Source organism: Podarcis vaucheri (genome assembly GCF_965113315.1).
Source record: "Podarcis vaucheri genome assembly, chromosome: 9".
In the NCBI taxonomy this organism is placed as follows: domain Eukaryota; kingdom Metazoa; phylum Chordata; class Lepidosauria; order Squamata; family Lacertidae; genus Podarcis; species Podarcis vaucheri.
The window spans coordinates 19862224-19876959 of NC_138767.1; the positions used below are offsets into that span (position 1 = coordinate 19862224).

A 14736-nucleotide genomic window follows, 5' to 3' on the forward strand; every position below is an offset into this window, starting at 1 on the left:
ACCGCAATGTTACAGGAACCATGCCAGCACCCATCATGTGAGTTTTTTGTGGCGAACGTCTTAAAGGCAATAGGGAAATAAGTAACATAGGTAGAATTTCCCTTCAGATAAAACACCTGATCAGATAAAACACCTGATTACCTCAACAGAGGTAAAGTTTGAGGGAATAGGGGTTTGGTTTCTCATTCAGAAACTGTTAGCTGAGTTTTGGAACAGAGAGAGGAGGAGGAGGAGGAGGAGAAGGAAAAATAAACACTCCCAAAACCCTCTGAAAGTTTCTTGAACGCATGAGCCAGAATCAGCTGTGTGCGTGTGTCTCGCATGCCTTTTATATTTATTGCTTGCTCATCAGTTATATGATTATTCCCACAACTAAGAGAACAATGCTACCCAGCATTTGATAGGGCATTTGCATATTCAAAGCATTGTTCAGCCAGGTTGCTATGCCCACAGTACAGGTGGAGGAACTGAGAGCAAGGGCTTCAAGCTTCCTGTTGAGTGGCAAGATTTAAACTAGGGTCTTCCCTGGTTTGCAGCTTGCAGCCTTTAAGCCCCTTTCTGCCACACTGGCTCTCAGTACAGACTTAGAGAAAGAAAAAGAAAGCAAGAAAAGAGCAAGAATTACATTCATTACCAAGATGAAAAGTCACGTGTGGTACTATCTCCCAAGTCCTTGACTGCACTACAAAAACAATGAAACATTTTTCAGACTGAAGAAGAAGAAAAGGAGTGAATGGGGAAAAGCTGTTAGCCTGATCCAGAGATGCTCACAGCAGCTTTGCATCTATTGACAACTTTTAAGTTATCACCCTTTATTGTAGAAATGATGGAGACTGTTAGTACTTGAACTAAACCCCTTTAAGCTGTATGTCGGATCCTTTCTTGCTGAGTTGGGGGTGAATGAACCCAGTGGTTTCCCCAGATGTCAAGCAAAGGAAACAGAAGTGTATGATGATCCCTCAGACATTATTCAAAGGATAAAATAGTCAAAATTAATACACGGGAAGCTCATGTAGAGAAATGAAAGGGCCACTACTACATTGGAAAGAAGAAAGTCCATTGCAGAGACTGCAGAACATCTAAGCACCCTAGGAATGAGCTGAGACCATTCCAAGGATGATCTGTTTAAACTATTTAGAATGTGCCATATCAAGAGTATTCTGACATGTGATTTGTCAAGGAAAATGCTACAAGAAAATTGCAAATAAGCTAAAGCAACTCTTCCTCATCAAAGGATTTTTAAAATAAAGAAGTAAAACAGTTCTTAACATCTCTAGGTACTTTTATATAGATGTATATGTATATATAAATTTATATATTTTACTTATATTACTAGCAGCTGACATGTCATGAGTAGCTGTATACAATACACAAATCTGCAAAATTGTAAGCGGCTAATAGGAAAAATAAACAATTCCTTTAAATGGAACTAAAAAGACTGTAACAATTGTGGAAGCTTAGCATTTTTTGGATTTATTTAAAAATGTGCCTTCTCTCTAGGTTGGATTCCTTTGCTGACTAATATTAAATTCCTCATAAATGCAGTTTGCCAAGCTCTTATCCTGTACTCTGTACTAGCTCTGAGTCTGGTTATTTTAAAAGAAAGAAAGAAAAGAAATTACATTCATTCCCAAGATAAAAAAAGTATTTTTTTACTAGTTTGAAAAACAAGCAAAACATAAAATGCAACATATTCAGATTGTGTATGCTGCCACTAGATGGCAGCGAGAACAAGCATTTAGAAATGCAGCCAAAGGATTCTGGTTTTCTCAAAGCTTCTCTACTATTCTCCCTTTCCCCCAGAACATCTCTCTTCTGGGCTGCTTCATATAAGACATGAATCAGTGTGTGTGAAAACACCCACATACATTAACATGTATATGTTCATATATAGTGTCATAGCAAATACAGAGGTTGGGAAGCCATTTTGTGTGTCTCTTTCCAGCCTATATGGCTGAAGACAGTTTCCTGACAATTTTACACAAACCAGTCTTCCCCATCTGTAATGCAGCCCCCAACATACCTGGCCACTGACCATGTTGGTAAGGCCAGTGAGAGTTGGGAGTCCATGCATATTTGACTATATAGAGATTTGTCTCCATGGGGGTGGGACATAGGAAACGTTAGATAAAGCATGTATCCACATCAAAATCCCAACAACCCTCTCCTTGGTTATTTTCAGAAGACCAAATCTGTGAACACAATTTTCTGAGCTTCCCTTCCTTTCCTGTAATAATAAAAGACTAGAAAAGCACTCCCCTATGCACAGCAAAATGGCACAGCCTAAAATCCTTCCAGAAGACTCGCAAATCAGTGTAGTGAAAAATGTTAAGTGGGGGCAGCTGAAATGAGGAATGGCACTAACAGTTCACTTCTGATAGTCACAAAGCACAAACTAGAACCCTAGAACATGGTGCTAATGCTGTTTATGCTTCCATGTTCCTTCCTCCACCTTCTCAGAGAGGTTGGAATAGCCAGATGAAATCCTTAAAAACTCTTAAAAGAGGGGCATTATGAAAAGCTCTCTGGCACACCATTAATAACACACAGACTTTGTAAGAATCACGACGTCCCACACATCAGCTACAGCTCACTTGTTCCTAGGGAGTTAGGAAAGGAGTAAGCTGACTAAAGTTGCAATCCTATGCCCACCTACCTGAGAATTCAACGAGGCTTGTAATAACCATAAAGCGTAGGAGAAAGTTGGACTTTTCCTTTCTTGCCTTGCTTCCCAGTCCTCTCTCTAGGAACAACTGGCTGGCTTTGATTTCTAAATTGGCAACTTTCAATCAAGGAGTTCTCTACTCACCTGAACCATGCAGGTGTGAGCCTGGAGGTCACAGAGACCTCAGCAGCTGATGCTCATCCAATCTAGAGGTTGCAGAAATTAGCAAGCAATGCACTGACAGGAGTGAACAGGCCAAGTTACAAGCAGAAAAAAATAGCCAAGAACAACCTAAAGACTACTTTCAAGGAATAATGATTAGGAACTGTTCTTAAAAGGTATTCTCTCTTCACCCCACCCCCCTTATTATCACCCACCTACCCGACACAATTTCAGTCAGGATTTTTTACTCCTGTCTCATAAATATGAATATGATGGAACAAGCATCACACTGTTTTTAGAAACACCGAAAGCTGACTTTTATCAAGTTTTACCATTCACCTATTCAACTCATCACTGTTTTTGCTGGCTGGCAATGGCTATCTGGGGTTTTCCAACCCTCTCAAAGGATGTCAGGGACTGAACCCTAGACCTTCTGCATGCCAAACATGTATTCTACCAATGAACTTCTCCCTAAATCAGCCTTTCCTAAGTTGATGCTCCCCAAACTTTCAGACCAGAAACTTTCAGTATCCCTGTCTATCAGACACAGTGGATGGAATTGAACGGAAGTGGAACCAGCTTAGGAGAGGCTGTCCTAAATGATACACACACACATTGTCTTTTTCCAGGGCTTTTCAGAATAAGAATAAAAAAAAAACCATCAGGGCATCATGCATCTTTCACACCTCAGAAAGAACACGTTGAGAAAGATGGAAGAATGAAACACCAATGTACGTGCAAAATATTTTTTCTTCCCAAAGATGAGCACAGATAGCCTCTTTCTCAAAAGATTTCAATGCCTTGAAAATAAAAGTAGCATTTTATGCTCCAAAAGACAATTTTTGATATTGGAACATGTGCAACAAAGGAGGAGACAGAGGGCATTCATTTGTATGTGAAAAAATATATGCAGAAGGCCTTGGAGACAACAATATAATTCTAAAAGCTACCAAGCCTACTTAATGATTGTACATTGTTCTCGTTTCCCTTACTGAAATTTGGGATAGAGTGGGGTTAGTGAGACTGAGGTAACAGAATCTCCCCTGGTGGGGGTGGGGGAAAATGTAAATGAAAAATATGAAGTGAAACCTCAAGGGAGAATGGGAAGAGGTGTTAGGGGAAAGAACAGGAAATTATGCTGAACGCAACTTTGTCATTACCATTAAATTGTTATCATTGCAATTAAATACTGTTGTCATTATGTTCTGTTCTCTCTCTTTGCTTGTACTCCACAGCACTGTGTTATCATACCCTCCAACATTTATCCAATGAAAATTGGTGTGTCCTATTTAATACTACTACTATTACTACTACTAAATAATATTCCACCCATCTGACTGGGTTGCCCCACCCAGTGGGTGGCTTCCAACATAAGAAAACATTAAGCATTAAAAAAAATATCCCTATACAGAGCTGCCTTCAGATGTCTTCTATAGGTTGCATAGTTGCTTATCTCCTTGGCTCGGGGGGTCACATAACTCCATACCCTCCAACATTTCTCCTATGAAAATAGGGCTGCTCTAAGGAAAAGCTGGACATTCTGGGATCAGAAACCGGGACAGCTTCTGTAAATCCAGGACTGTCCCTCTAAAACAAGGACACTTGGAGGGTCTGTGTTATGCCTCTACAGTGGTGGTACAGATTTCCCTTTAAAATACCAGGTAGAAAAAAGCCATACAGCAAAGGACTTTTACTTCAAAAGGCTCCTGCATCTGATTTTTTGACAGTCAAGCATAGGCTGTCTCTGAATACAAAGAACAACTTAGTCCAGAAGGCAGCACATTGGGCCCAGAGTCACTCAAAAAGTTCAGCTAGAGCATTCCAGACCAAATCCTGACCACATTTTGAAAAGCGCCCTGTGTCCATCACAAACCCAGCCAAAACCTGTACCTTGCTTTTGACTGTCAAAGGCTGAAGGCCAACTACTTTCCTAACGTGAAAGGTTTTTATGAACGCTGCTCTGTGTTTAATAAAAACACGGTCACTGGACGGAACATAAAAGCCTGTGGAAATGTCAAGATGGGGAAAAGGTCAGGCAAAATCCACCTTGTGTGTTAACCAGTGGCATTTCCAGTTACCTTCAGAGAAATAAAATCATGCTTATCTGAATATCAGTTGGCCGGACTGAGGCCTCAGGGCAAGTGGGGATGGTGCAGGAAGAGAGAGGCAGGGAAAGTTGTAAACAGAAGCCAAAGAGGGACACCCTGTTTTTGCAGAGAAGACCCTCTTCTTATTACGTATGGGCCCCAACTGAACCACCACCAATTTCATTTGTCAACAGGCAACAGGTGTCCTGACACTTCAAAGCAGCTGACAGGGAGCATGGACTGAAAACACATCCTTGCACAGAGCAACAAAGAAAATGAACTCATCTGACAAACAATTTTGAGAACAAGTACGGAATGGGAAAAGAAACTAAGAAATCAAAATGAAAGGGACGATTCTGCCCTGGCTATTCTAACTTGAGGACACAACAGTGTTTCACTGACCCCAGGGTGTTCATTTAAAATGGGATGCAGGGAGATTACAAGGTTTGTAAAAGGCCACTGTGTGTAACTGAGAACTGAATTCTGCTCCATCACTGTCCTGGATCACAGAGACTATAGGATGGAAAACTCTGACATTCTCATTTTGTAAAAAAGTCTTTTCTCGAGAATCTCACATTTATTTCCACAAAATGGTACTAACTGGCTGATTTCAGTCCCTCAAAGAAAATGCCTGTGCATGTGATTCGAGAGGGGGGCGGTATTTACATGTTTTTGAGATGGTCACTTCCTTGGCCTGAGGCAAAGCATTACTCCAAGTCAGCAATCTCTCATTTGCGCTGTGAAGGTGCCACATCTGCAGGATATTTCTCCTCTACATGAAATCAACATCAGTCCCACTGATGGGCCTTGCAGATGCACACTCTGTTTAGAGTTCCTTGCCGTGCAATGGAACTCACAGTAATCCATTGTTTATGCTGAGACTTAATCCACTTTAAAAGGTCCGAGACACCACACAAGCAAGTTATCTGCCCTTAAACTTAGCAATTCATTGACCTTTAGAAATAAATGAGTATATGCAAGCCAAACTGTGGTCCAATAACTTGCATGGAAAGCTTTTTAAAAATAAAATAAAATAAAATGCATCTTTGGATTGAGACCAATAACTGGAAGGACTCCTCTATTAACATAGGAATATGAATCCAATATTGTTAAAGTGGTGATATGCCTAGGATTGGTCAGTTAAACTGCAAATTCACCCAGTCCCCCTTGACTTGCACGATACTTTGGTTTATGGCAAACAGAAAGAGAAGCCAGCATCAACACCACTAGAGAATGTCTTGAAATGAGTAAGGGCAGATTAACTTGCAATGTTTCTTGCATGTGAAATATCTCATTTGCACGAAATGGTCCACAAGGGTTGGCCTCTGTTATAAATATGAATGCATTACAATCCACATGGAAAAGGCAAGTTTGCAGCGCGAAAGGCTTGCAGTTTGATAGCAACCCATTCAACAGCTCACTGGAACTGGTTTTGATGGGACCACAGAGCTAGAAAAGGACAGAGAGAGGATGAAAGCTCCCATTAGAAGGGATCAGAAGACCCTTGGCAGCCGCATACAGCTTCCAGGGTGGGTGCTGCCATTGCTCAAATGATTAATGCTGTGGATAAATCTGGAAAGCAAAAATAATAGTAGTAATAATAAGAAATATAATATTCCTTGCACTAGATACTATTCAGTAAATAACCATACAAGCAAATTCTTTTTTTCTTCCCCCCCCCTTTTTGGTAGGGTTTCTCTCTCTCTCCCCCAAACCACGCCAAATTGCATATCACATACACCCACACACCCACACTTTGATGATGGAGGCAGGGGACACTGTGAGCTGGGAGAGAAAATCCCTGCAGTTTAAGTCACCAAGGGGCACAGGCATCCCTGGGGAAGGTAGGGAGAGGTACTTGCATTCCTGCTCAGAATCTACATTATCTCCTTGCCAGATGCACAAATTTAAAACTCTGGCTTAACAACTCAATCCAGAAAGCAGTCTGGTGACGGATTATTTTAAGACATCTGATGGACAGATTTGCAACCATGAAATGCATTTGAGATGGGTGTGAGGAACTGACTTATCTGGAAATAGCCACAACCCTGCTTTGTCCATGGCTTGGTCTAGAATGGCTTTCAACAAAAGAAGAAGAAAATATAGATATATATAAAAGAGAGCCATGGACAGTCCTTTCCATCCCGCTGCCCAGGATTTGATGTAAACAATGTTCATAGAAACTGGGATTGTTAAGAAAGTTTATCCATATATCTGGATAGCAATAAAAAGCGTTTCCTAGGAAACTGTAAAATCCTGTACCAAGCAGTGTACAGCCAAGCTGAGAGGAATGTTAGATTGAATTATATTATCAAGGTAACAACTTTGTGAGATTTCTTTTAAATCCTGTGATAATGTACAAGGAGAATGCATGTGAAAAGTCAGGATTTTGTGTCTTTCCCCCCACTCTGGAATGCCTCTTGCATTGGAACGCATTGGTCTGGGGTGCTCGGTTTGAGTTAGTCACAGCCGACGTGGTTAACATTCCTTCCTTCTCCTCCTAAGGTTGCCTCAGTACTTTCCTTCTGGTGCCAGTGAAACGAATGTCTCGTGTCTTCCCATCTCTTCCAGAACTGTGGCCAGCATGCTCAGGTTCCCATCAGGGAAATTCTGAGCTTCCCAAAGGTCTAAGATCACACCGGTGGGACTTGATTTTGTAGCAAAATAATTGAGGTACCTGTAACGGGACAATGACTACAGTTAAGAGCGTGGCCATTCACCCGACCCCACACTATCAAAGTAGATGCTGAACAACAGGCTGCGGAACCTGTGACCCTTGAGATGTTTCTGGACTACAGCTCCTATCATTACTGATCATTGGCTATCCTGGCTGGAGCTGATGGGGGTTGGAGTCCAGCAACAGCTGCAAGGCCACTGTCCATCCCTGGTCTACAATGTCAATACAGTCATGCATAGTTGCATGTGCAGCAGCTGTGGTGAATGTAGTATTCAGCCACAGTTACCACTTACTGGCCAGTGTCATGGACAGAAGCTGGGGCAACTGCGACTTAATCATGGAAGCATGCAGCAGCTGAGTAGACAACAGCACAGCCACTTCCTTCCAGCAACACCTGCTATTATAAGGACATGAAGTCCCTGTTCCTTTTAGCTGTCATGCAGAAGCACCACATTCTGCCCCGCTTGCACAACCAATAACTCTGCTACACCTAGTAGCTGCTCTACTAGTAAGCATGCTTTGAAACGGCATGCATTCCCTATGTTCTCCGATTGTCAGCACAAAAACAACTATGACTGAAATATACTCGGAGTTGAGGGTGGATTTCATGCTCTTTATTCAGCTCATAGTGGTGAGGAGGAATGGAAGTGCCCCCAGAATGTCTGCTTTATATACATTATTTACACAATGGGCTCCATGTGATTGGCTAATTCCGGGATTCACCTATAGGCCAATCAGGTTGCGGATTCACTTCCACCTGGAGCTGGATTGGGTGGCTCCTGTGGACCAATCAGACTGTTGCATTCTGGACCGTATTGTTCTAGGACCAATCAGACTGCTGCATTCTGAATCCTATTGTTCTAGGACCAATAAGGTCTTTAAGCAGAGGCTTGACAACCATATGTCAGGAGTGCTCTGATGGTGTTTCCTGCTTGGCAGGGGGTTGGACTCGATGGCCCTTGTGGTCTCTTCCAACTCTATGATTCTATGATTCTATGATTCTATGATTCTAGGACCAATCAGACTGTTGCCTTTTGAATCCTATTCAACTCAGTACATAACAATGACATTGTGTCACATGCATTACAGGACACAAAGTCTAATCCAAAGATGGGCATGCAAGCATCTCACTGGTTCCAGGGAGCCTTATTCCATACTTGACTTCCTTGAGATGACTAAATCTGTGCAAATTTCAATGGAGGACTGAATCTCAGAATTTCCCAAAGGATTGTGCCAGGCCTCACTAGCACATGCACCCAATTATCGATCCTCTGCCACATTGCACAGCTTGTGTGGCCAGCATGCTTACCCACCTGTCCAATTTCAGTTTGTGGGCTAGCATCCTCCAGTCATGACCTCTTGTTTGAGGAGCATCTAGGCTGCTGCAAAGCTTCTGTCGGATTGGGAGGGGGATACTGAATGCACAAGGTCCTACTACGGTGGTGATGGTGTTTGCTGGGTCCATGAGTGGATAGTCAATGCCAGTAGGTTCCTGCATTTTAGAGAAGAGGAGTAGAGGATACGGCAGCATTATTAGCAGAGGAAATAAACTTATTATCTACAGAGAAGCAATCTGCGAAGCATAGTTTCCTGGATAGAAAATGGGAGGAGTAAAACTATGTACACCATCTTGAGCTCCTCAGAAGAAAGGTGGAATACAAATGTAAAAAAAGAAGAAGGAATAAATATTATTTAAGAACACAGATCAAAACACTTTGCAAGCCACTTTGGATGGGTTTTTAGTGGGAAAACAACCTATTTCTAAAAAAAATGTACATAAATAAAACTTTTTATGCTTAGGCAAGCCATTCATTTAGTTCATTATTGACTATACCACCTATCATCCTTAACTTAGGGATGCACTGCTCTCTATTACATCAGAGAAAACTGCTTCACGCTAGTTTTATAAAATGTCTTTTTCAAATAGGCAAAAGCCTAATGGCCTAAATATTGTAAGTTCCAGATGCTGCTTGTCTTCAGACAAAATTGGCGAGAGCTCTGCAGGTGATTGTCAACCGTATAAATCCACAAAGAAAGATATACGTTTTGAACGAGCCTGTTAAAAATAAAACTACTTTGTGCAAGAAGAAATGTCACAGTGGAGGAGGCGCTTCAGAGCCCTTGGGCAAACCATATTGACAAACTGAAAAAAGGCAAATAATAATGGATACACATCGTTGGGCAGCCTGATAAAACTGGGGTTGCCCTCCTTTGCAGTACACCACATCTGTAGTATTCTAAATCAATTCACAAAGCATGATTACCCTGATTTGCAGATGGGGAAATGGAGGTCAAAACACGTCCAAGAAAACATAAACAACTCAGTAGCAGAACTAACACTCTGACCTCTGCCTTGCCCCCCCCCCCCGCAGATCAGACACTTTCCCCTCTGCATTCACTATCGAATGAAATTATATGAAATAGTGCCTATCTCCTTCGAAGAAAAGGTTGACAGTCAGAGATAGACATATATTGTTAAAACCTGTATTAAAGCTACACACACACTCACCCCCTCCTAAACTGTGTGACATTTAAAGTAGATGGGAAGAATAAAAACGTATCATTTCAGGATCTTTCATCTGCAGCGGAAGAAAGGAAATTAATTTGGCCATCACATCAGCCAACTGGAAAAGTAAAGCAAGCCTTGTCTATGAACAACTAAAACAATAAAAAAGACCCACTTTAAATGTCAATTTCTTTGTATTTCAACTAGCTGCCTTCCCAGCTATAAGGTAACTGGCTCTCCACAATGCATTGCCACAAATAGAACCACTTTAAATCATGCCATTTTCCAGGGCTTAAATAGAACTCACCATAACAAGAAAATGCAGGGTGCAAAGTTTTTCAAGTTAGCATAGATGGTGGTAAGCGTTTTTTTAAGAAGCTTCATCTTAAATATAGTTTCACCTGTTCTATACACTGGGGATGTTGGGGAAGGTTACCGAAGCCAAGCTCAGACGAGAACTTTGGGGACTCATAAAAATATGCTTCAAATGAGAGGTGAGTTTCTAAAAGCCCCAAATTCTTCTCCCACTCAGACTGAAATCCAAGAACGACTGCCTTCTCCGGCTGATGAATGCTTTGAACAAGCATCTTAATACAGAGTTAGGCTATTCCATTCCATTCCATACAACTGATTTTAAGAGATGGCAAATTTGGATAAAATTCTGATGACCCATGGATGACACATAAGAGGGAGTGGCTTTCCCCCCATAAGAACAAATCCCCCATAAGAACAAATCATTCCATTAATTCCAATGGGGTGGAGAAAAATAAATGATGGGGAGGGGGCATTGGGGGGTATGGGCCAAAGATCACCCACAGATGGCAACTTTTGGCCCACATCCTCCAATTTTGGTCTGTAGTGTTTTTCACTGTCCCCATATGATCAAATGGCGCTACTCATTCCTATAAGGGTTTATTTCTTCTGCTTTATTTCAGAGAAAGTAAGTTTAAGGAGCTCAGCTATCTATACTACATACCCACGGAAATGTGCAGCAGAATCTGTTAGATATTTGTTCCTTGTAATCCACTGTGCTGCACATGCCTGGGAAACCCAGCCAGATGGGCGGGGTATAAATATATTATTATTATTATTATTATTATTATTATTATTATTATTATTTAGACACTGACACTCTTGAAGGAAGAAACCCAGGTATATTTGACAGAGATGAGGACAAACACACAGGAATACAAAGACTGAATTTTTTTGCCAAAATGATTAGCCTTTAGAAGTCTTATACTAAAGGAACCTGGCTCTTGCTATCGTCAAACAAGATCTGCAACATGCAAAATTTGTTAGTTCTTGCAAACGTGGCTTACTCACCGCTGCACCTTGTCCTGCAACCCAGCAGTTATTATCGGCCAGCTAGGTATTTAGCAAGATTAAATGTTCCTAGATATAGGAGAGCATTCTCAATGGCTGGTTAAATGTTTTGCCATCAGCAGTTATGGGAGGCTGATTTACCAGGCTGTCTTGGCATCAGAGAGTTTGTCCTTGCGGAAGTGGTTCAGTCGAAACATTAGTCCACATTCTCCTGCACTGTAATTTTTATAGGGACATAAGATCCCATTTTATCTCTCTGGTACTTTCTTTTCACTTGGGGAGCTCAGATGAATTTTATGCCTCACTTTTAATGGCAGTTTCCAATCCTAAGATCATAGAAAATATAGCTAAGTTCCTTGCTGTACCCATCAAAACTAGGTCACACTTACTAAGGGTAGATGAGTACTGAGCCAAAATTTTCTCTATTTTTAACCCTGCACCGTGTTTGATATTTATGGTCTGTAGACCAAATAAACTGAACTTGGGCATCTTCAAAGACGAAAAATGGGTGGAAAGAAAAGGAAGGTGGAAGGTGGGAGGCAGGGAGGAATAGAGTAATATCAGAAGTTAAACAGGAAAAATAGATATGAACCTGGGTTTTCTAAGCCCCTGCATGATTTGTTTAGCTGCATAAGACCTTCTTTTTTATAACTACAAAATAAGCCAGGATGGTGGTGGCTGATTATCTCCCATGGCCTTCGCCATGTAATCTCCCCAGTCTTTGACTTATTCACTGCCTTCATGTACTTCAAAACCTACTTGAGATGTGGTAAACAGGGCTAGGTCACTCCATGGACCCTGATACACTGTACCATCGACTCCTAGGCATTCTTGTCATTACTGTTACCTCCTGGGAGGCTGGATGCTTCTCTTTTCCCTTGATAGTTCCACCTGTTTGCTCAGTGTGGCCAATTTGTTGAGCTGCATGGAGGTAGAGGGATGTATGGCCACCACTTGGGCAACCTCTTAATTTGATTTATGGCTCTCCTGGACTGAACCCTGAGACCTTTTCTATGTAAGGGTCCTTGGACGTATGATAAGCCAAGCTGCCAACATTCCTTTCCCATCAGCCTTCAGTGTGTTCAAGAAACAGGACCCAAAAGAGGGTTATGGAAATAAAAGCAGGTTTGGCTTTTTAATATCTAGAATTACTAAGACAGGGAACAGGTTTAGCTCCAAGTACAAATAATAGAAAAATATAATTGCAGAGTTTGAAGGGACCATAAGGGTCATCTAGTCCAACTCCCTGCAATGCAGAATATTTCACCCAATGTGGGGCTCAAACCCACAACCCTGACATTCAGTGTCTCATGCTCAACTGAGCTATAGGGATAACTGGTATAGATCCCATTAATTCCTATATGGAGAAATAAAATACTGTTCATGGGCTCTGCCACCATGAATGGAAAATGTGCACTCCATCCCTGACACTAGGAAACAAGACTTCACTTACGGGTATCTGTGCTCAAAGTCTGCAGCTAAAACTATGGCTCCAAAATACAATCATCATTACAGTGGCCTTCGAAAAGACTGCAAATTCCTTGGGCCACCATGCTTCCTTTTCAAAATAATGCAAAGCAGAAAACCTGGGCAATGGATAATGTACCCACATACTTGTCCTGCCACTGTTCCTGCCTTTGCTGCTGGACAGGCAAGTGAAGAGAATACTAACTGGGGCTGCCCCTGGTTAGCTACCGTGATCAGTTCAGATCAGGTGTGTTCAGGGTGGCATTGCTATAGGCAATATAACTCTCCCAGAATAAAAGGGTCAGGTCTTACATAGCCCTGGCGTGCAATCACCCATTAAATACATTGCAGCTGTGTTATCCCTGTTCCATAATTCTCTCTGATAGACAGAATCAGAGCACAGGGGAAAAAAAATTAATGTTCTTTCCACATTTTGCTGTTACCGGGTCTCATTATGTATAAGCAGATGACATTTGTTACATTCTAGAGTTTCGCTGCTAAAGATAATACCTGCTCTTTTGCTCCTTTGCTAGGTTAAATTAGAGATTACTTCAGTACAGTACTTATTGTAATAATTGTTTATGATACTTGTTTTACCATCTGTCTTTAATGTTATGGAGTCCCCAGCTGAATATATAACTTTATACCCAATAACCAAGCAGATGTTACAAGCGATGTTGCAAAATGCAGAATTAAGTAACTTTCAGCTGTCATCTCCTGGCCCTTCAAAAATAATCCAGAAAAAAAAAATCACTTTCTGGCTGATGAACACTGGATAGTCCCTCAGACAATGGAATAAATGCTTATTCTGCTGCAGAGATGGGGGACCCATGGTCCTCCAGATGTTGTTAAAGTATAACTCCCTTCTTCCCTGACAATTGGCCATGGTGGTTGGGATGGATGGAAGGTAAAATCCAGCAACAGAAGGAGGTGGGTTTACAGGGTTCATGTTCGCCATGTAATAAGCTCCCAGGAAACAGGAATTCAAGCTATGCATTTAAAGCAGTATCACACCACTCTAAACAGTCACTGCTTCCCCCAAAATATCCTGGAAACTTTAGTTTGCTAAAGGTGCTGTCAAGAAACCCCTATTCCCCTCACAGGACTACTATTTCCGGAGTGGTTTAACAGTCAACTCCTCTTCCCAGGGAACCCTGGAAATTATAGGTCTGCGAGTGAAATTGGTCTCTTAACCACTCTCAACAGGCTTAACAGGCTACAATTCCCAGGACATTTGGGGGGAAGCTGAATGTATAGTGCATATAAGACCTTAGTGTATCAAAGGCAGGTTAGCTTTAAAGGCAGGTCAGAAACTTCAGCTGGTGCAAAATTCAATGGCCAGATTGCTCACCACAACAAGATGGTTTGCACATATAACACTATTGCACTGGCTCCCAGTTAGTATCCAGGCCAAACTCAAAGTGCTCAGGACCTCAATACTTTAAGGACCACCTCTCCCCACATGAACCAACCTGGGCCCTGCACTTGTCAGCTGAATTGCATCAGCTTGGGTAATTCATGCTATGTTTCTAATATGGCCCTTAGATGGTGTTACTTGCTGCAAAGTGGCATATATCGCATAATAGAGACCTCCTCCCTTATCAATCAACTCCCAGCCCATCTACTTGTTTATCTATGATGTCAGCTGCTGGCACAAAACCTCATCAGCATTTTATTCCCCTACTCCATATGGAAGCTCATATTGCTGCATGAACTGTGAAATAAATTGTTCTTTATCCCAGGTCAACTCAAATGAAATCTTTATGCTGCTGCTGCCCTCTTTGAGGAACCATCTCTCCACAAAAGGGGGATTTTCTCCTCCTCATTATTTGTTTCTCTGCCACATCCC

The 14736-nt window shown here is 41.7% G+C and overlaps 1 protein-coding gene across 3 annotated transcripts in view; it reads right to left on the reverse strand.

Annotated features, from left to right (window-relative positions):
- Window positions 1-337: 337 nt before the first annotated feature.
- Window positions 338-14736, reverse strand: part of UNC5C (unc-5 netrin receptor C) — a 319406-nt gene continuing 305007 nt past the window's right edge. For all 3 annotated transcript variants that reach the window (XM_082236367.1, XM_082236368.1, XM_082236366.1), the window contains 2 exons: window positions 8905-9083; window positions 338-7591 (listed from right to left, as the gene is read on the reverse strand). In XM_082236367.1, coding sequence (XP_082092493.1) covers window positions 7426-7591; window positions 8905-9083 — 345 coding nt within the window. In that variant the 3' untranslated portion in view covers window positions 338-7425. The remainder of the gene's footprint in view (window positions 7592-8904; window positions 9084-14736) is intronic.